The sequence below is a fragment of the Aptenodytes forsteri genome, unplaced genomic scaffold, assembly GCF_000699145.1.
Source record: "Aptenodytes forsteri isolate BGI_AS27 unplaced genomic scaffold, ASM69914v1 Scaffold1, whole genome shotgun sequence".
NCBI lineage: Eukaryota > Metazoa > Chordata > Aves > Sphenisciformes > Spheniscidae > Aptenodytes > Aptenodytes forsteri.
The window spans coordinates 8647148-8668978 of record NW_008795035.1 but is presented as its reverse complement, the minus strand read 5'-3'; the positions used below and the strand labels follow the sequence as shown (position 1 = coordinate 8668978).

The following is a 21831-nucleotide window of genomic DNA, read 5'->3' as shown; positions in this document are numbered from 1 at the left end:
CACGACAGTAGGCTAATGAACACGCCTACAAAGCCATTTCCTGCTGCCATACCCACGTGTCCCATCCCTGCTCGTCCCAGCTGCAGCTTGCTGAGAAAGTGGCCCAGGATGAAATTAAGGGGTGGAAAACCCAAGAGGCCCAATTTGTGCTCGAGAATTTATAGTGTGAGGATGCGACAAGGAACAGGAGTGATAGAATAAAGCCTTCTAAGGAAGGAGGCAGGAGGATAGGAACTACACTCATCAGGGTCACAATTTTAACACCAGTTTGAACATTCAAAAAGAAAAGAAAAAAACCCCCGATGTCCCCCACTCCCAACAAAATAAGACATAAAACAACCAACAAAAAAATCCCTGAAGAACATCCAAAAAATCTCATACTGTTTAAGTCAATATGTGTTAGGGCCTTTTTTATCACTGTCTGGTTTAGACTCTTCAGGGGGATCTAATTTTCTTTGCTGCTGCTAGGAAGTAGAAACTCATTTGTGTTTTAAATGAAAGCTGTGATTCATGTGCAATCACAGGACTCTAAGAAATGGCGCCTTAAGAAAAAGCATGTTATTGTGCAAAAGTCACAGCGAAATCAGAAGAGTTGACAATATTACAATCTGTTCTCCAGCATCCTCTTGGGACACTGCCATTGGTAACTTCATCAGGGAAGGTTGGGATGCTACGCTTAAGACTGCAACCACTTGCAAAATGTCCGCACTCTGATCCTGAATTACTTTTATCATTAGCACGTTCAATAGATTTATTCTTCATTCATAACAATAAATAACAAGAAAATAAAATCAAACCAACTAAAAAGTGAGGGTTTTCCTTTATTTTAATTATTTTGGTTACATTAATGAGATTAGCCAGCCTAGGAAATTGAAAAACAAGAGCCTTAGAGATCTTTCTTTAATGAGGGGTCAGGGAAGAGCTGCTTGGTTCAAGTTTATTTCACTGAACTTATCACCTGTTAAGTTTGTAAGTTAAGATTTATACATCGCATTCCAGATATTTGAAGATTATCCATCAAATTAGTGTGGATGACAATTTTCAGCACAAAAAGGTGTGTGTCTGGGGGTGTCGTCTTTGTCCTTTAAGACACATACATTTAAATCCCAAAGCCTAACAGCCCACCGCAAGTCTAACAGGGTGCCTCTATACAGTTTTCTTGCGGTTTCTACTTTCTCTTTATCCCTAACCCCAAAAGAGGTTAATCAAAACAAAACCAACTACAACACCGCAAGTTTTGGGTTCTACATTTATGTACGTACAACAGTTTTACAGTAAAAGACTTCAAATCCTTTTAGACTGCAGACACTGAAGAAATAGCTGTTTGCTAGCATGCTGACTGGTCTAATTTTTCCCTCATGTTTTTATCTAACGTATTTTACATTTCCTGTGCCAAGTAAAATACAGTTAAGACCCTCAAGCAATAAAGCTTAAAATTGAAAAAACGGAAAAAATATTATAACAGTTTTCTATCTTTTGGTGTAATCCGCTGGGAGTGGGTCAGGGGAATAAATCTGCATGCTATTTCTAAAGGGGTAACTATCACAGACAAAGGCAATGGGGGAAGATCCTAAAACAAAGGGGGGGTGGCATACCCCCCCCCCAAAAAAAAAAAAGAAAATCTGTTGGTTTGTATCATAGCTAAATTAAATGGTCATTTTTATCTCTAATATTTTGGTTTATCAGCAGGGTCATAGTTTTGGAATTACTCTCATACAGAAAGTTATGATCTATTTGCAGGGAAGACAGGCATTATGCAAGTTAAAAGCCTGTTCTTAATAGTAAATAATTCTTCCAAAAAGTGTCAGAAAAAAATATCTGTGCTATTTAAAAGGAGGCAAAAATGTAGGTTAATTTTATTTATTCTGGATAAGGTGAACACCTTAAAAGGGTCATGAAAAAATTTATCATTAGCTGAGCTGATAAATGTCCACTTACTTTGGAGACATATTTGTTAACATTGTGAGAAACATTAGCAGTGAGGGTCAGATGGTGACGTAATTGTACAGCGAGTGGAAAGAGTATTTGGTGGAAGTGTTCTTTAACTTTGGGCTCTCAACACTGGGCTACAATTGGTAGCAAATGGGAGGCTTAAACGATACGTTTAAACTACTCTAATGACTTCCTCCTTCACGTTCATAGTGTGTATTAGAGCTGAATGAGTAAAGGAAAAAGGGCTCTCTAATAAAGCAAGTATGCTTAATTAGACTTAATTCGGTGTTCAGTGGCAGGAGGATCGCACATAAGGTTACTGCCTTCGCAGTCTCCAACTATGGCATGAAAAAAAAATCAGATTTCAGTAAACCCACATAAATGAGAAATAGATGCTTGTACACACTAATGCTGCAAAACTATCTGGTACCCTCTTTTCCAACACCTCCAGTCCTAAAGAAATGTTTCCAGACTGAAACAGAGCAGAAGGAGCAAAAAAATTGAAAAAATTAAAAATAAAAAAATCCCAGTAAACCCAGATCACAAAACCAGAAATCTAAAACCAGCTATAAAGCACATATAAAGCAGTAAGATGACATCCTTTCCGGCAAAGAATTTCAGATTATTCTCTTTCCTTATGCTGTACACGGGATTCCCCACCACAGCCCTGTGCCGGAGCTCAGAAGGTCTCTTAATCTACCTGAGACCCATTTCCCACAGGCAAGAGGAGAGCAAAAATCGTAATTGAACCCCAGCCCTCCCCACACCTGACACACACACAGGACACCGCAAACAGCGAGAGTGATTACAACACACAGACAATTTCAGCAGGTTCATAATCTGCAGTGTGGCAAAATTGCTGCATTACAGAACAAACGGATGAAGATGACTGGGACACTTACTGTAATTATACCCTAAATATGTTACTATTGTAAGTTAGCAACAACAGCAGCGACACAAAAAAATCCTAAGTATTGACAGCATGACCGTGTAATAGAGATTTTCCACTAGCAGACCTATAGCATCTTGCTTTCCAAAATACAGAACAATCTAAAAAAAAAAAAAAAAAAAGTTGCAAGACACTTGCAATTTCAGGCAGCTGTTCAGGCAAAACTAAAGCCAGAAGATTGTTTATTTTAATAAAGCTATTATATGTGCAGCTCCAAATTAGGAATGGCAGGAGACTAGGGGATGCCTAAACCATCACCACCTGTTTGCCCTGAAAATCAATTAAAGTCACACTATCACAGCAATCCCTTCTTAGCTAATAAAAGTTACACAGCTTCAACATGCGACTTTAGGTGCTTTGTGGAAATGTGCCTGAAATCTAAATCCTTAGTCTCACGTTACTTCGATACTAAACACAACTCTGAACTAACCACTGTAAAATTTGCCTTTTTGGGGTTCGAGAAGGTATTAAGGGCAAAGAGATCCCGAACTGCTGTTTTGATGCAGTGGATTGAACTAATATTCAGTAAATTCTAACAATCCAGCCAAGAACATTATACGGAGTTTTAAGCAGGAGAAAACTGAAGTCCTTTATGACACATGCCTGTTCAACATATTCTGTGCTGCAGAACAGATCCAACTTTACAAGTTGAAAGCAAGGGCAGTGGAGACATCCCAAGTGTTTTAGTAATTAAACGAATATGCATAATGAACCATATGCCCAAAGGGCCTGTTCTTCATGTGGGCCAGATTTTTGTTTGAATTTTTAATTTTTATATACAGATGAAACATTTCATGTAATATAGCAACAGTGCAAAGGAACATGCTATGCAGGAAGGGAAGGAGGAACTACCCATGTGAGAACGATCAGAATACACTTGATGAATTCTGCTCCTCAATTTCCGATTCAGAGCCAAGAGGCTTTTTAAAAAAAAAAAAAAGGGAAAGAAAAAATCCTTTTCTCCTTTGAACAGCTGTATTAGTCATCTGCTCAGAGTCTAGAAAAGAGGCATTAAATGTATGTATATTTATATAGGTCATATTTATACACTTATATGTGTGAAATAGATTATATACACCAACACATTTAGATGCTGCAAGACTAGCAAAAACACAGACACTATCTCAAATTAAAAAGCTTCTGATCCACCAGAAAAAATAACTACAGGATGACACTCTGTTGGGCAGGACCTGTCGTGTTGTGTGAGCTGCAGTGGAACAGGACACACTCACATCTGTCTGTGAAACAGGAACAGACATTCTTAAAAAGATGGGTCAAATGCCACTCTCATTACAATAATGTTACCCTACTGTCAACGTGAGGATACCATAGCCTTGTTGCAGAAATATTAAATCTTCCAAATTCTCCTGGCGTTGAGCCGTGCTCTTCCTTTCTCAGTAACATTCACCTTTTTTTCCATCCCTTGCTCTTAAAGTGCTTTTCCAAGCAAAAGAAGCATCCTTTGCAAACGTAAGCCATTCTAATAGGATAGTCCTCTAAACCAGCAGTAAGAACTATTTGGTGCTGATTTTCAAATAGCTAGGCTGCAAAATAACAATCTGGTTCTTTTAAGTGGTTCTGATCCATTGGGCAAATTTCTGTTTTGCTTTGTAAAACCAGTGATGGGGGTCAGGTACTTGCCAGCGTGGACATGCTGGTTAAGCAGCAGAAAAACTTTCCTGCATGAGCTTTACCAGATTTTTGAACGGGGTTTTTTTTTAATACATGATTTAGGCTCTATGAACTAAGGGAAATCAAGTACTTAGACTTAGTGAGGGAAAGGCAAATTTTTGGGTAAATAGCAAAGAGTGCCTCACAGTAACTCGGATTTAGCACTGCAGTTAGATAAATAAGCAGTACTGCATACAACAGCAGTGGCTGTTACACGTACCGACTCGGTACGGCAGAGATGCGGTGGGGAAGCACCAGCCATGCTCTAAGGGATGCAGCCAATCTGATCCACTTCAGAATTGAAAGGGTGACCTTTCATCAGACTCAGCGAGTTAAACTTTTCGTGGGACTTTGGGAGTTCTCATCACCAGATGTAAATGGAATGGCATGTAAGAGCGATCTGGTCCCCAACCCTTAAAGTTTTTAAAAGCTGAAATAACGAAGTTGTAAATAATGGCATTCGTTGCTCTCAGTCCTAATTCAGGGTTCATGCTTTTGACATTGCCTGGTTTACGTGATCTACTGGTCTCCGCGGAAAGACAGATAAACTTCAACGGCTGTCAGAAGACAAAAATTGACAAGGAGCATCACCTTTCCTGACTGTTTAAATCCTTTAAGGAAGTGTTGGAGCAATTAGAGAGGGAGACTAATCTTTGCAGAGTGCATTAACACTCTCCGACCTCCCAGACAATAGATCAGACCTCAGACACATAATGCTTCCCTAAGGCTTTTTAACCAGAGCATTTGATCTCATAGTCACTCTGTATGTGTTACTGTAGGTATCAGTGTGTAAGACAGTATTCACTGGGCACTAAAGGACCTCGATCTCTGCTAGTGTTCATACAACTTTTAAAATAGAAAGCAGGAAAGCCATTGCAATGCACGCTGTTACAGAAGTACTACTTCCCAGAAAAAAGAAAACAAAAAAAAACAAAAAAGAAAAAAATTAAAACAATCCAGAGTAGCTCTGCAAAATGTCTTCATTTTTATTAATCTCATTTTTCCTTTCTACCGCCACTGTTTATTTCCCAGCTTTGGAATATAAATCTATTTTTTAAAAAACCCCATAGATTAGGTTTTTATTCATAGAAACAGTTATCTGATCATAATTTCAAAATACTTCATTTCTTAACCCCCATGGAGGGACTTGAGGGGAAGGGAATTAGGAAGACAGTTCTAGTTTATTAAGGAAATTGAAATATATCATTGCAAATAATTTTCCCAAATGTATACATGGAAGTATCTGGGGAAGTTTTCTTAACTGCTAGAACAAGTCATCATCTAATTCCTGATGGGCATGTTCAGCAAAAAAAAAGACATAAAAAATAAAAAAGCTAATATCACTGTATCAATTATGCATTTTCCATTTAATATTCTAAACGTTTTAAAGAAAATTTGCTTAGTGCATTTTTTAAATGGAATTAGACTTCCTTGCCATCATGTTTTGACAGAGGCCATGTCTGAACAGTTCTCATATGGACAATGCATAATGGGGTTTTAAAAGCAACTAACTGGATTCCCACCCACTGCTAAATAAGGGGTGCTGCAGTCTCACTAAGCAGTGGGGGTTTTTCCCCCTCCATGCAATGTATTTGAGGTACAGTGCTAGCTAGCAATACTTTATATGACTCTATTAAGACTTTGTATTAGCTGCACGATTTTGTTTTACTTTCTAGACCCTCAAATAGTGCCTTTTGTGAAGTACCTGCATTACAAATAGTTTTTGCTCCTGTTTAAATGGGTATCTCAAATTTGTCAAGCCAAGTGCATCACAAATGACAAAAAAGGTCACGTATACCTAGTATATTTAAAAACAAACAAGCCTTCAAAGTCAAAGTGTAATGCAGTTATTTCTAATCTGAACAAACAATAGAATACATCTAATGAAAGTTGACAATTGGCTTTGATACAGAGCTGTGCAGCTCCTCTGTTCCATTAAAAGATGAAAGCTGAAGGAAAGTACAGAAGACAGCGACTTCTCCCAAAAAGCAAGTAGAAAGTTCTGGAACCTGAGCTAGTAGAGTAAATAAAGGCTGGTTTAGTGCAGACTTTTGCTCGCATATGACACTCATCTTTCAGTAAACATGCTGACTTTACATGGGTAATGTTAAGGCTAAAATAAATCAGCGTATTAGACTAGGACAACACACTACATGTTTTACATATTTATTAACACTTCTCAAAAATCACAGCACTGCCTTTAAAACCAAAACACCTGAAACCAAGCTAAGTTTGACTGCAGCGTGGATGTCACAATTCAGACTAATAGATTTAATTTTCATGACGTGGTGGGGGAAGTGATCAAAACTGTTGATGCTAACGGTACCAGTGTAATCCTTTACTGTGGCAGTAGTCAAATTTATTAATAATTAATAGTAATGATTTTTTTAAAATCAGATTTCTGGGATTTTGTAGTTATCCCATTGCTCCAGCTTTATTTTCCAATGAACGCTGAAAAAACGGAAGGGATGTATTCTGATTTAGGGTATTTTTATTCTTATTGCTATCCTTAAACAACCTGAGAACTTCCTGGTTGCTTAAGACTAACCTCTAAGTTCAAAGCACATCTTAGTTGCCAGTGATGAAAAGTAAAACTAAAAGAGAACAGGCTTTTAAAAAAATGTATTTGCTCTGTAGCTTCTGTACTAATCCCCTTTTATTTCAGATCTTGTAAAGGATCCAACTCTTTCCCCCCCCCTTTTTTTTAAATAAGAAAAAGCCCCACAAGTAGAATGCTTTAAGAGAAACCCCTCAAGGTGCATCTGTCTCCATCATAAAACCAAATTGTTGCATTACCTTCAAATAGGAAATTTCTTCCAGTTGTCAAGATTTCTGCAACTAGTGTTAGATTAGCGCTGAGAGAACGGGTGAATTAAATTAAAAATAAAATAGTTCAAGCAAGAGAAAGAAAACCTGCCAGAAAAATCTGACAAAAGCCTGAGTGCCAGAGCTGGCTCATTCACGAGGGTCCATCGCCACCTACAGGATTTTCCTCCTCTTCAGAAAACCTGCTACTCGTGTTCACACAGGATTTGCCCCAAAACGAGGATGGAGATTTTTAACTGATGTTAAATGACATAGGTTTCCTGAAGTTAATGGAGTTACAGTGATTTAAACCACCTACAGACATGTCTCTACTTTTTTTTTTTTTTTTTCCCCTTTTTAAAAAAAAAAAAACCCTGCCTATATGTTTCAAGGCAATGCACTGTTCCAAGCTTACATCTGTGTTAAAAATAAAGGATTTGCCTCTTTAAAAATTAAAAAAAAAAAAGAAAAAAAAACCCACAAAATACTGATAGGGTTGCTCCACCAATGACAAGGGAGATAGTTTTACAGAAAGATTGTAGATGATGACTATTAAGTGCTTTAAAGTACTTTCTAAGAGGTACCAGGTCAAAGTAATGTGAATAATGAGACAAAACCAAGCAGATCCTGACTGAAAGAAAATCAATACACCTGGGGTTCTGGGGGAAAAAAAAGCACATACTAAGAAAGTAAAGGAATTTTTTACTTTCAATGACAATTTCACTTCCTAATACATACCTTTTTCATAATAGATACCACGGGTTTCCTACTTTTTTTTTTTTAGTTTGGGCTGAGCTGTATACCTTTTTCCTTACAGCTTGCATAGTGCAAATCCGTGCCAGACTTTGGGAATTTTACACATAAGCTTCTCAAATTCTGGTATTTCCAATAGTGGTGGGTAAGTAGCTTCTCTCTCATGCTCCTGTTTAATGAGTCCCACACAGACGCAGCATTCATTAAACTTAGAATATTTTTTTTTTTTAGTTTGGGCTGAGCTGTATACCTTTTTCCTTACAGCTTGCATAGTGCAAATCCGTGCCAGACTTTGGGAATTTTACACATAAGCTTCTCAAATTCTGGTATTTCCAATAGTGGTGGGTAAGTAGCTTCTCTCTCATGCTCCTGTTTAATGAGTCCCACACAGACGCAGCATTCATTAAACTTAGAATATTAATTTCATCTTTGTTTATGCAATTTCTAATCTATGAATAAAGTGAACTTTCAGGAAAGGCAACAGGCAAATTGGGGGGAAAAAAAAAGTGACTGGATCCTGATACGGAATATCGTCTCTTTAGGACCAGATAAGCTAGCAAATGGTTACAAATAAATTCCTCTTGGTTTTCAACCTACCAGTCAATTGATAAGAATTACAAATTACTGCTTTCGCACAAATTCAGAAGGTGCTCAAGATACTTGATCTGGAGTTCCTCTAAAGAATCTAAAACTGGAAAAAGAAATACACCACAAGAGAAAAGCCAGCTTTCAGGCAGTGTGCACTTCAGTCTTTCCCACATTTTTTGGAGCAAATTCCTAACATCGGGATGTAGATTTGTAAGGTAACTGTAAGAATCGTGAGCTAAATTCACCTTGGCATATGCAAGTTTTGCAATTCCACCGCAAGTAAAGGAACCAGTGCTGCCTTCCAAGGATATTGAATTTGTTTTTTCATAAAACCGTTAAATAGTCAAAGACAAAAAAAACCCATAATTAAATGCTAATCTGTGATTAGTCTCACAGCTAGGAGAACACAGCATATCTGCTAATGTGTGGTTAGAAACAGGAGTTCAGCAATGTTAAATATACAAATAAAACCAACAACAAGCAAGAGTACAATTTTACCCTGCCGGACAAAGCAAAATAAATACAAGATATGCAAAAATAAATAGAAAATGTACAAAACGGCATAAAGATCAACAATAATCTCTCACAAAACTTCAGAACTTCAAAAGACACAAGACGTTATATATTAGGGAAAAAAAAAAAATGGGCTTCATAAATCAAACAGCTAAAGTACAAAACAATATAGCAAACTCCAGCCAGACCACAAAGAGGGTTCGCTCTTCATAAACATCAGATCAGGCAGCTAAAATTATTACCAAAGCTCTCTTGTAACTGTCACCTGTGGTGGGTATAATTACAGGCTACTGCTGCAAGCACGCCCACGTCATATGGCAATAAAAGGACCTACAGCTTGCCAAGACCAGGCAGACAATGGAGAACATACACCACCTGACGAGAGCCCAAAAAGATCAGCCAGGGAGACTAATAAAAATGACAGCTTCGAAACAAATGACAAAGCTTCGACCACAAAAAAAAAAGGCAATATCAAATTAGCTGGAAATGCAAGCGCCGAGCAGAGTTCTCCAACAGGTCACAACTCGAGCAGAAAGCCAGTCAGAACTGTTTGCTGATGCATTTAGTTCAGGTTTTAGCTATAAAGAGCCCTTTTTCAGTGGCTTTTTTTTTTTTTTATTAGATAAAATGTTTGCACATTTGGGCTTGGCTTTGTGGGCTGTCATTAGATAGCCAAACAGATGAAAACTACGTATTTCTAATCCAGTTGTGGAGACAGACAGATAGCTAGATAGCTACACATACCTTAACGCAGGCACCTTTTAAGGCTATATCTATATACTATAACAAAGCTGAACTTCTTTCTCATTGCCTTAATTCTTTACTGGATGCCTGCGTACACATTCCTGCTGACCAGCTGTACAGAGGCTTATCCTCCAGCAGATCTGGACTTTTACCTGAATACTTTGACTATAAAGTTTAACACACACCACCAAGGTATTAAAAGGCTTTATCACTAAGTAAAAACAATGTAATGCAATTAAAGACTGAGAGGCAGGGATTTGGGTCTGTCATTACCACGTGCGAGGGAATCGTGCCTATGTGATGCATGCAAGTTTTGAGTACACGACACAGAAAGCACTACTATTGCTCAAAAATATGAGCGCAGCATAGATTTAAATTAAGAGGAAGCTCCCCAACCCCAAAAGCAAGGGACTCTCTATACAGGGTAAGTGCCTTTTTAAGCAGGCCCGTAGGAAATTAATATTACTCCTCAGATGCAAAATACGATTTTGTTTTTATTTTTATTTTGGAACATTTCACTGGTAAAAAGCAAATCCCCAAAACCCCTGAGCTGGAAACATAAGACCATCTATCCTTTTTGAAGTTAAAAAGGCTATTTGTACTGGTCTCTGCTCAGCTCCATCTCACCCCGACTCCAAAGCTTCCAACTTTGCTTTTTAAATCTTGTTTATCATGTTGTCAAGCTTCTAAGTGGTTATTTCCCTATTAACGTTGTCCTTGTTTGTTCTTACATTTTTGAAAGAGCTGGAAATAACATGTGTTTACTTTGCTGTGTGTCTCTCGGCATCATCAATATCACTGTTGCTATTCCAGGAATTTTAAATGCTGCAGCAAAGCAAAGCCTGGAATCTCAAACTTAAATCGTATTCCCCTCAACCGAAGAAGAATAATACTGGAAATGTAAAAATTGCTGGGAGAAGGGTAAAACCATCTCCTTTAATTGTCTAGAGAAGCCTGTTTCTCGTCTCAGCAGTTACTTGCATGTGTGAGGTAACGTGCTCCTAACAGCTCTGCGTGCACAAATGGTGAATTTTCACAGGCACTGCCATGAGCTGTGTGGAGGAAGCGGGATGTAAACATTTCCTCCATCATTAGGAAAATGCTTTTACTGGGCTATAATAGCTCAAAATAAAAACATACCTCTGATCCAGCCTTTTCACCGGAGTTCAAGACGATAATTTTAAAGATGTGCCTTTGCCAGTGATTTACAGAGGGAAAGAAGGGAGGAAATATTAGGGGCTCTGAAGAATTACTTACCAGATCAAATTCCTGAAACCCTGCCTTTCACTGCTCCTCTAGCACTAGCTCTCGCCTTAAATATGAACAAATTTTTGTACCAAACTGTTATTTTACAGCTCCTCTATTTAAATAGGAACTGCATTCGTCCCTTTGCCGACTGCTTCTTTAAGACTGTAGCAAAACACAAGCTGCAAATGAGCTGAGAAAAGCCCTTAGCAAAAGCTCTACAGTAAAGCGGAAGTAAAGACCATCTCTTTTGCATTAATACTTTTTTCTTTTTTTTAAGCTTTTTCTTTTTCCAAGTTCCCTATTCAGTGTTTGAAGAATACTCATTCTTCTCTCTTTAGGATTACATCTATTCATTTTATTTAGCTTTTAATGTGGAGACATTTCAATCTACCATTGCTTTAATGCTGTTCCCGAATAGTTTGGGAACAATGATTTATATTTTGTCTTTAGCTATGAGGATGAAAAAAAAAGGGGGGGGGGGAGACTATACCCTTCTCATCAGTTACACATGTTGTCATGGCAGGGTGGTTTGTGCTTTGTATCGGGGAACTGCTTGTTCACAATTAGCGGACAATTCATGAGGAAAATAAGAAAGATTTTAGGGAAGCTCACGTGAGAACACATCTTCCTTCCCCACTCTATAGAAAAGTGAATTATTACCATCTACTGGTAAACCACGAGCGAAGTCTCAGTGAAAATTATCGTCTATCCTCTGCTTGGTTGGTCAGAGGTCCAAGAGATGCTTAGTGACACTGTCTCTATCCTAAATTGTTTGGATTTCATAGCTGTTACTGGTCTCCCTTCTCCATAGATTCTTCGTGTTCCTTCTTGAACTTCTGCCCCAAGAATTTCCCTTTATTGATCTATAACTCCCCTCCCATCAAGGGGGGGGGGAGAATCACTGTGTTGCAAAACAATGCACGAGTTAAATTGGATGTTTTACCCGTTTATTGTTGTCATGTTCAGGGCTGAATTATGCTTAGAACAAACAGGACTGGAACATTTTGTGTTTTGCTTGGGAAAGTCTAACCATAACATGCAGGAGACACTTGTCCACATGCAGAATGAAAAATTTACCCCAAGTAAACTCCAGAAGGCTTAGATTTTGAGTTAACAAACATCTTTCCTAAGGGAAAAGAACATTTCCCTCTTACTGATACGCAATTAGCAATTTTAGAGGACACTGTCAACAAGCTAATGGCCTTTTGCCTGTAGGTCATCAGTATAAATATAGCCCAGGTCAACAGCGATTAAAAATTGTTCATGTCTAAGATGGTTGGTCTATGAGATGAGTTTAACTGGGCTCAGATCCAGCTCCCATATCGCAAGCTTAAGTGGCAGCGTGTTAAATGGCACACGCAGCAGAGATGCCCAGAAGTTCATGGGCTGCAGAGTCTAACCTCTCTCTCCTATCCCAGATTAGGACTGAAGCAAACTGGCACAGTAATGCACATACATGCAGCCTCACCCAGCTTGCCCTGTGACTCCTCGGGCCTCCAGTTCCCACAGCCCAAGAGGCCAGCACCAAAAAAATGGGGCATCCTCCAGCTCTCTCTGGATTTAAAAAGCTTTGGAGATCTTAATGGAGAAGAGTGCCAAAATCTCACCTCTGCAGCAAGGAGCTCAAAAGCTTAAGTTTGGGTTTCCTGCTGCATCCACAACCCCCACCCAGCTCTGCTGGGCATCCAGAAATCCCAGGGCTTCCCCACTCTTGCATCAGCTGGCTTTTTGGGAAGCCGAAACTGCTCCAAAATGATCCCACGCCTGTCATTTTCCCAGCTGCCCACCATTAAATAACTGCAGTCAGTTTGACCAGAAACTCCACATTTCTAAGATGTTACGTTGCACCACCACATATTCCTTCCTTTCCTCCCAGTACTAACCCATCATAAAATAATTATCAGACACGCTACAATGTCACTGCAAAATAAATAAATACTGCCTGTGCGTGCTGCATTCCTTCTCCGGCTGACCCAGGCTGCCAGCTAGGGCTGAGCCTGAAAAATAGCTCCCACCTGTACCCACCCTGGCAGCAGCCTTGATTAGCAAGAAGCCTAAACCTGATATAGCAGGACATGCTGCCAGTAAAAATGAAGTATGCTGGCATGGGTGAGTGTGCAGGGACCCTGAAGCAAATCAGCAGCGAGCACTGCCAGTCACACCGGAGGTGCTATGGTGGCTGGTTTCCCATCGTTTGCCTGATCCTGTCAATGTCTCTTGCAACTATCATGCAAACTTTAAAAAAAAAATACATGATAGTAAAAATTGCAGTCAATATATCCTTTTAATTTGCACCAGATTATAGGGTTTTTTTAATGCAATTACTGTAATTTCATTAAATGACATAATTACCGTTAATGCAGAGAAAACTGTCAATAGAAGGTGTAATTATGTTGTATAAAATCACAAGCACAATGTGCAATGATGCATAATTCCTCATGAAAATCATTCTGTGACTAAAATTAACTTTTAAAATATTTTTAAAATACATATTGTACAGTAAGAATGATTCAGTTATTATGGACTTAACTTCCATGACCAGGGACAAAGAGGGAGCAGAGCAGGCAGTGAGTGTTTGCATGTGGAAGGAAGGACCAGGAATTCAGTTTAAAAGTGCATCAGAAAGGTAAGAACACAAGTTTTTATATGCACGAGTGGGAAAAACAAGCAGCTTATAATCACACGGATATACAACATGACTTGTGAGCAGACATTCCCCTAGGCACATTTCGCCACGCAGCTCCAGCTTTTTGAACACCAGTAACGCAGCGTGGAAGTGATGTCTCAATGGAGAAGGGTGTGACAAGAGGAAGGAGTGATGAAGACCAGGCTAAAAACCACAACATTCACCCTGGAAACTGGGAGCAAGTTGTCCGGGGTAGGATATGGATAGTGTCAGGCACGCTAGCAGAACCATACAGGGATGTACTAAACTACATCTCTGGGTATCCTCAAAACAAAGACCTTTTTGAGAGGCATGTTTCAGTCAAAATGCAACATCTCAGCTTGACTACAGAGATAACTATATCAAAATTAAATAAAGCAGAGTAGAATGCCTGAAGAGCTTTTTGATCTTAAAAATCTACAAATCCCCCCAAATCCTGAATTGATGGAGGAGAACACACACAGTCTTTTAAGATCTCCCCCAGTATGTGAACACTATTAACTCTACAGGCAACATTTTCCACACGTGGGAATATTCCTGATATTCCCAGGCACAAACATGTGTGTCCATTTTTCACACCAGACCGACGATGAAATGTACACTATAAAGAATCCAGAAAACCTACGTGTGACTCTTTCCTCTGACCCAGGATGTTTTTTCTAGAACGTGTAACACAATTTGCACCAAACCCTCTGTGCACAGGGCAAATAACACCAAAAGTGAAATTTTGCTTTTCACCTCACCTCCCTTTCAACCCTCTTTCCAAAGCTCTAAACCTGAAAAATTTCTGATTTTACTTGTGCCTGAGCAGGCCCAATCAGTCTCCTCTGTACCTATACAATTAAGTCAGGTTAAAAGTCATCAGATTAAAATCGCAGAATGCTGATGAAAAATGTGATTTCATTTTTATAGCATAAAAAAAATTAATCTACTCACACGTTCTTGGATTGTCTCCTCTCACCATTACAAACTAATAAAGAAATTTAGCTTGGGATGATGTATCTTATAAATGAGAAAACATGGTGATAGCATTTTTCTCATTCACTTGTGTCCTGCCTGTGCTGTCCTCTGTTTCCTCCCTCTTTATCTGTCCCTCTTTTTGTCCTGCGCACCCAGAAGTAGCAGCTAATGTCCTTGGCACACACGTGAGCTGTCAGCACTAATGGGGAGGGAGGTGCACTATAATGAAGACTAAAACAGGAAGGTGTAAGATACCGCATCCTCACCTATTGCCATGCTCTGATGATCTCACAAATAGAATCAGAGAATCAGAGAATCATTAAGGTTGGAAAAGACCTCTAAGATCATCGAGTCCAACTGTCGACCCAACACCACCATGCCCACTAAACCATGTCCCTAAGTGCCTCATCTACACGTCTTTTAAATACTTCCAGGGATGGTGACTCAACCACCTCCCTGGGCAGCCTCTTCCAATGTTTCGTCTGTCTGGCAGTGGTTTTTGTCTGATTGTTTAAGAAAACAAGGTTCACATGGTTATACTGCCTGCTTGTCTTTCTCCTCCTCCCTCCCTTTATTCCCCCTGGGAGGAAGGGGCATGGGCTACCTGTAGAGGGAAACCAAGGGCAATACAACAGGGGAGGGGGGTCCTAAGGACCACCCAATCTCTGGGATTATCACAGTGAAGATATGTGGAACGTGTAGAATACGGTCACAAGGGTTACTGCCAGTGGCCCAAGGGACAACATCTGTAAGAAAAAAGAACGGCATTTTATGGTTTGAGTGCCTGGCTAAAACTTAAGCTACCAGCCATGGTTTCACGAACCCAGCTGAAAACTGGGTGAGAAAGTTTGTGCATCTTCCTCGCCTCTGGTGTTCAGTGTCAGCCACAGGCGGGTTGTCAGTAAAGACAAATATGGTACAGCTAAGCTGATACAAAGCCAGGTACTACAAATATATAGATGTTGCTTGCTGGGGAATGATGCTTTTAAAAATGTAATATTTGGTACACCTTTTATTTAACCTGTTAAGAGTGAATTTTACATACAGATTGGGACAGGGAGGGATGCTGCACCTACCACGCTGTGTGCGTATTTTCAATGCTATGAACACACACGCTGGAAATAGTGAGAGAGATACATAATTAGCCCTTCATTTTAAGTGCCAGAGCTGAATTATTTCCACGTAGGAAAAATCAGACAAATTTTGGTTTGTAGAAGAAACCTGCAGTAATTACTCTTAGAGTCATGTATTCTTATTCCTTTCCCATTATCCACTTTCTTTCAGAAAACTAGGAGTATTATGGTATCCAGTAAAGATGTTAATAGTCTGTAACTTGTAACCTGCTCATCCTCCTTTTCACTAGGAATCAATTCCTTCTTCTGTAGACCCACGTTCCCACCTTCTTATTTTTCTGCCTCTCTACCACTTCCAAACTTTTCTTAATTCCAGAAAACTGAACTTCACAGCTGTAACTTCACAAGTATTTTGGTGTAAAATCTCTTAAGGGCAAGTCTCTTAAATACGTGCTTAGATTCTTGCTGTACGGTGATGGTAGGACATCGGCACTGGGATTTTACATATGTCCCTCCCTTTCCAGCTGCAGCGTGCATGACCATCCGATTCCCTTGTGCACAACCGTAGAGCTCCCTTGCCCAGCCATACCTGCTTCAGCAAGGTACCGGCTGCTCTGCTCTCCACCAGCTCTTGAACCATTAACTTCAGATATGATCGAAATAAGCTTTAAGCAACAGGAAGAAAAAAAAAAAAACAACAAGAAAAGACCCTCTCATTCTATCTACTCTTACGTGCCAGTCAGCCCTCTAACCTGCAGGGTGAAAGACAGCTCCTCTGTCTTTGCTCTGAGCTTCTTTCAATCAGGGATGGTCCACTTTACTCCTCTGTAGCAAATACACTGTGAAGTGTTTTCCTCAACAACCTTTAAGAGACTTATAATTCACAGACAGTAAAAGGGGGAGAAGGCTTGGAGATGTGGCTGTCGTTTTGCTTAATAAACACTCAACTCAAAAACTTTCTTTCTGCATGCTGGACCACCACAAAACAATTTTGCAACCTTTAATGGCATGCCAAACATTTCAAGCATGAAGAAAATGTCACACCACAGAATGAAAAGCAGGCAAAACCTTTTTGTGCTTGAGTGGATTATGAGAAAACTGCAAATGGGGTGTTTACCACCAAGAGGAAAAAGGAGAGAGCTGAAAAGTGGGATAGGCAGGTAGAGAACTTGGCTTTTTGTTTGCAGAGCACAGCGGAACTCACTGATCAGCCTTTCCCTTTTCTCTTTTTTTTTTTTTTTTTTAAAGCAATGTATTATTACCACCAAGAGAACAGATTTGCAACAGGCGATGTCAGCAGAGCTGCTTACGTGCCATAGGGACACGGGCATAGCAGGCACTGATAACCTGCAGCGAAGTGCCGCCTCATTGCAATGGAAGATGGAAGGAACAAGACCCATCAGCTCACTGCCTCACCCAAATCAGAGGCATCTCCCTGCATCACCCTCTTGACCACCACCTTCCTCCTTTCCTACCCAGTTGCCATGTTTTTTTTTAAAAAAAAAAAAAAAAATTAATCCAGAGTCATCACACGGTCACAGCCTTTACAGGGTGGCATCACCCACCATGGACATGGGCATCCTCAGTGCTCGGGGCAGGCTGGTGAACACTTCTGCACCGAGCAAAGAAAGGCTGTTCCTGAAGGTCTAATTTCCACGCCCATCAGGCCCAACGTGGCCCAAGCTGCCTTGAAACCCGCAGCCCTGCAGCCACGTAGCTACAAAATACCAGTAACAGCAAACGATAAAGGGCTTTACGCCGGTGGAGAGGAACGAACAGTAACACTCGAGATCTTGTATCACTTAGCCTCATGCAATAAAAGAAGAAATCCACTTACCACAAATGCTATCACGCTCTTTACCGTGGACTCCCAGAGAAAGCAGCTCCGAAGGAATTGTATTGTATTCCATATTGCCATGGTGATTTTTTTCACACGATCAACATTTCTTGATAAGATCTGATAAATATTGAGTGGGAGGAGGGGAGGAGAAGAGCAGTTTAATCAAACACTCTAATATCCTGCTATTGCTTCAGAAACAGGGATAATTTAAGTTACAAATGCATGCCAGGGCACATATTACAAATAAAGCCTCTATCTCAGAGGCACACTCCAGCTCCCGTCTGCTTTCTGATTACACCCAAACCTTCTAGATTTTCCTCATCCCTTAAAAAAAAAAGCAAAAGGAAAAAAAAGCACATCTTGATGCCAAAACTAAATAAAATAGTAACACAAACATACCTTCATTCCCCTGTTACAAATGCATGCCAGGGCACATATTACAAATAAAGCCTCTATCTCAGAGGCACACTCCAGCTCCCGTCTGCTTTCTGATTACACCCAAACCTTCTAGATTTTCCTCATCCCTTAAAAAAAAAAGCAAAAGGAAAAAAAAGCACATCTTGATGCCAAAACTAAATAAAATAGTAACACAAACATACCTTCATTCCCCTTCAATTCTTAACATATAGCAATGTCTCAGGAAAAGGGCCAGAGAGAATATAATCAAAACACTGAACCTCTTTCTCTACATGTTTTGGATTAGTCCGTAGAAATAAATAGGGAATTTTAGCCTTATTATAGGGCACCTTTATTTAAAAAAAGGATAATGTCCATTGTTCTAAAATCCTATAGACTTTTTAAATAACTAATTTAGATCTGTCTTCTTCCTTCCCTAAGGAGGGAGTAAGGTTCTTGTTCTTTAGGTGCTGCAAACTGTGCAACATCCACAGCTATTATTTTCCCCACTCTGAATCATGAAGCAGAACTACTGAAGCAAACTAGATCAGAAAGCAATTTCGTGTTAACACAACAAACCTTTTAATATATACAGAAATACAGAGAATTTACATGTGTTTGGCATTTTATGCATACATAGCTTTTGTTCTTACAACTGTGCTACAGCAACTCAAATCTTTCCAAAACAAACGCGAGAGCTTAGCCCAGAGACTAGCTTCACCTTTTTAGAAAATTTGCGGTTCTCCTCAGTGAAGCGCTTTTCTCGGGGCTTGAATGTTCTAATACTTGCTTTTACCTAAGAAGAAAAAAAAAAATAAATTACAAAAGATGTGATGTAGTTTTAAGTGCATTATTGCAGTTTTGCATCACCACTACCTATTAAGAATTTCAGGATCTTTCACTCTTTTCAGCCTCTACGTGACTTAGGAGGAGCTGCTAGGAAAAATGTGGATGACTTAAACTGGGCAAGGCTGGACTCACTTCAGCAAAAGCAGAGCCGCGGTGCAGCCCATGATGGCCTTAACAAGTAGGATTTAACTTGGTAAAAGGCTGTAGGGCATAAACAATTGAGACTGACTCAGCCACCTAAAAACTAAGTGCACTGTGTCCATGCCTCATTAATTTTCCTGTCAACACCCTGGGAAGAGAACATCACGGGTCAAGCTTTTTGAGGAGGAAGTAGGTGTTAAAAGTAATGTATAATAATCTAAACATTAAGCCCTTTTTTGGCTGTTGCAAATGAAGCCATGGCATACGGTAATAGCACCTCCTTCCTAAGGCGCTTGTGGTCACCATCAGTCCAAAAATGCCCCTGCATTGTCCCATCCACCTGGAGGGGCCATCGCACAGCTCTGAGGTCCCAATACTTATTCACCCAAGGCATGAAACACTCCTCCACCGCCAGAGGCAATCAGGTCGGGACTTTTCCTGCTTAGCTCCTGGTTTTTAAAGCACCATTCCCCACCCTCATCCTTGCAGATTCACACGTTTCTTACACCAGCGATAAGCAAAGAGAAAGTATTTCAACTTACAGGATTAAATAGGACATCCAGCTCCAAGTAAATTACTCCTTTTGAAGCACGTTCCAAGTCTTTATTCTTCAGTGTGTAACAACTTTGTTTACCGTTTCTAATCTATAGTTTGGGGGGGAGAAAAAGCATCAATATTTTCCCGGCTGTAATTCACAATATAATTTAAAGACACTACAAACAAATAGATAAATAAATCGCAAGCACAAAAAAAACCGCTCCCCAAACCCTGATAATATACTTGGAGCCTGAAATACAAAATGACCGTTGGATTAGAGACCTATAAAATTGCAGATTAAATCTCTTATGGTCCAACTTTAATTTACAGACCTTGTACTTTATAGTAGAGCAGCGCACGCAATAACCAGTCTGAAAATTCTGCCCTGGAAGCCAGTGAGTTGATGGGAAGTAATCAGCCTCCGTTATTACAGGTTTAAAATGGGATTTTTCTTCCAAACTTCAGGAAAAGAGCCACAAACAACAACTTACCTACCTCTTGCACGCTGCAGTACATGAACCCACTTCTTAACGCTTAGTTTATTGCAAGGTTGTCAAATTATTACCCAGGAAACAAATGCAATCCAAAGGAATTAATCAGCTTAAGTGGAGCGAATGCTAATGTAACAACTGTTCAAAATTAACTAATTCGTGTAAAAGACTTCTCCCTCCACCCCACCTCTGAATTTCAATACTATTTCTATGCTCTAATCTGCCGGTTGGCCCTATCGCATTAAATGTCTATTCTATTAAAAAAAAAAAAAAAAAAAAAAAAAAAAAAAAAAAAAAAAAAAAAAAAAAAAAAAAAAAAAAAAAAAAAAAAAAAAAAAAAAAAAAAAAAAAAAAAAAAAAAAAAAAAAAAAAAAAAAAAAAAAAAAAAAAAAAAAAAAAAAAAAAAAAAAAAAAAAAAAAAAAAAAAAAAAAAAAAAACACAACAAAAAAACCCTCCCTCACCATTTTGTAAACTATTTGGCTCAAATCAAAAGCATTCTCTCTTCAAAAAGTGATGGCAGAAATGTATTTATTATACACAGTAGGATATGTATTGATTAAACATTTGGCTTTTTAGGAAGCAGACCAGTTAATTCTAAACAGCAGTAACATAAAAAAACTGCAGCTTACCAAAAAGCTACATTCAGGGACTGTAATGATCAAAGATTAAAGATAACGGAGGAAATTTGGGGGCATGAAATTGCAACCATATTTAAAATGGCTATTGCTGCTCTGGCATTTAGAAGAGGCACTCATATAAACCATGGTAGAAATGAGTAAGGAGAGAAAAAAAAAAAGGCATACTAGGAACCAAGTGATTTCATGACACAAGGGAAAGGTCACTTCCCTTCCCAATGTTGCTCCATCCTTTCTGTACCAAATAGCTCCTTAAAGGGGAGATGGGTTTTCTGGCTAATAGTTGAAAGGGAAGAGGGCTCTCAGAAGGACCAACTTTGCATCCTCTGTAGTGTCCAACCAGGAACTAGAGCTTTTACTATGTTCTCATCCAAAGCTTTGCTTAACAGGATGCTGGGAGTTTTGCAGACATATGTGGAATTTATTTAATAAAAATAAATAATAACAATACTAGGCACTGCACTAAACTGATACAAAGCACCTCTGCTTTCACTGCAAGAGAGTAAATGTAGGGTTGGAGTTGGTGGCAAAGGATGCTGTAGCTCCCAAGAAAGGGGCAGGCAAAATGCTATTTTGCAGACCAGCAGGCTCAGATAACCTGCAGCCCCAAAACAGAAGAGCTGCTGAAGTGGCTAGCCCCTCTTCTAGGGCCAAATGGACCGGCATCAGAAGGTCCTCGGGCCAACTGCCCCATACGGTACTGTCGGCCCATGATAATGGATTCTGCTATTTCAACAGTTTGGTTTTTTCGCCCTTGCGTGAGGGCGGGAAATAATTTTAAAAGCTACTGAATGAAAACAAAATTTATTTGGAAATTAAAGATTTTGTTCAATTTCCCAAATTAACTGAAAAATGGATTTACTGATGGTAGAGATACAGGGCCAGAAGGACTTGGTTTGCAGTTGTTATCCCTTCGGTCCAAGGGGATGCCACCAGCAGCAGGTTTAGACTGAGCTTTGATTCATGGACTCTCCTGCAACAGGTTAGAAGGTATGTTGTTCTCAGTGTATCTGCAGAGATGTAGGTGTCCAATACATATC

At 39.4% G+C, this 21831-nt stretch overlaps 1 protein-coding gene across 2 annotated transcripts in view; it reads right to left on the bottom strand.

Annotated features, from left to right (window-relative positions):
- Positions 1-21831, bottom strand: part of MCTP2 (multiple C2 and transmembrane domain containing 2) — a 107632-nt gene that overhangs the window by 27804 nt on the left and 57997 nt on the right. For both annotated transcript variants that reach the window (XM_009276589.2, XM_009276590.2), the window contains exons 14-16: positions 19670-19771; positions 18859-18933; positions 17739-17858 (exon numbers count right to left, since the gene is read on the bottom strand). In XM_009276589.2, coding sequence (XP_009274864.1) covers positions 17739-17858; positions 18859-18933; positions 19670-19771 — 297 coding nt within the window. The remainder of the gene's footprint in view (positions 1-17738; positions 17859-18858; positions 18934-19669; positions 19772-21831) is intronic.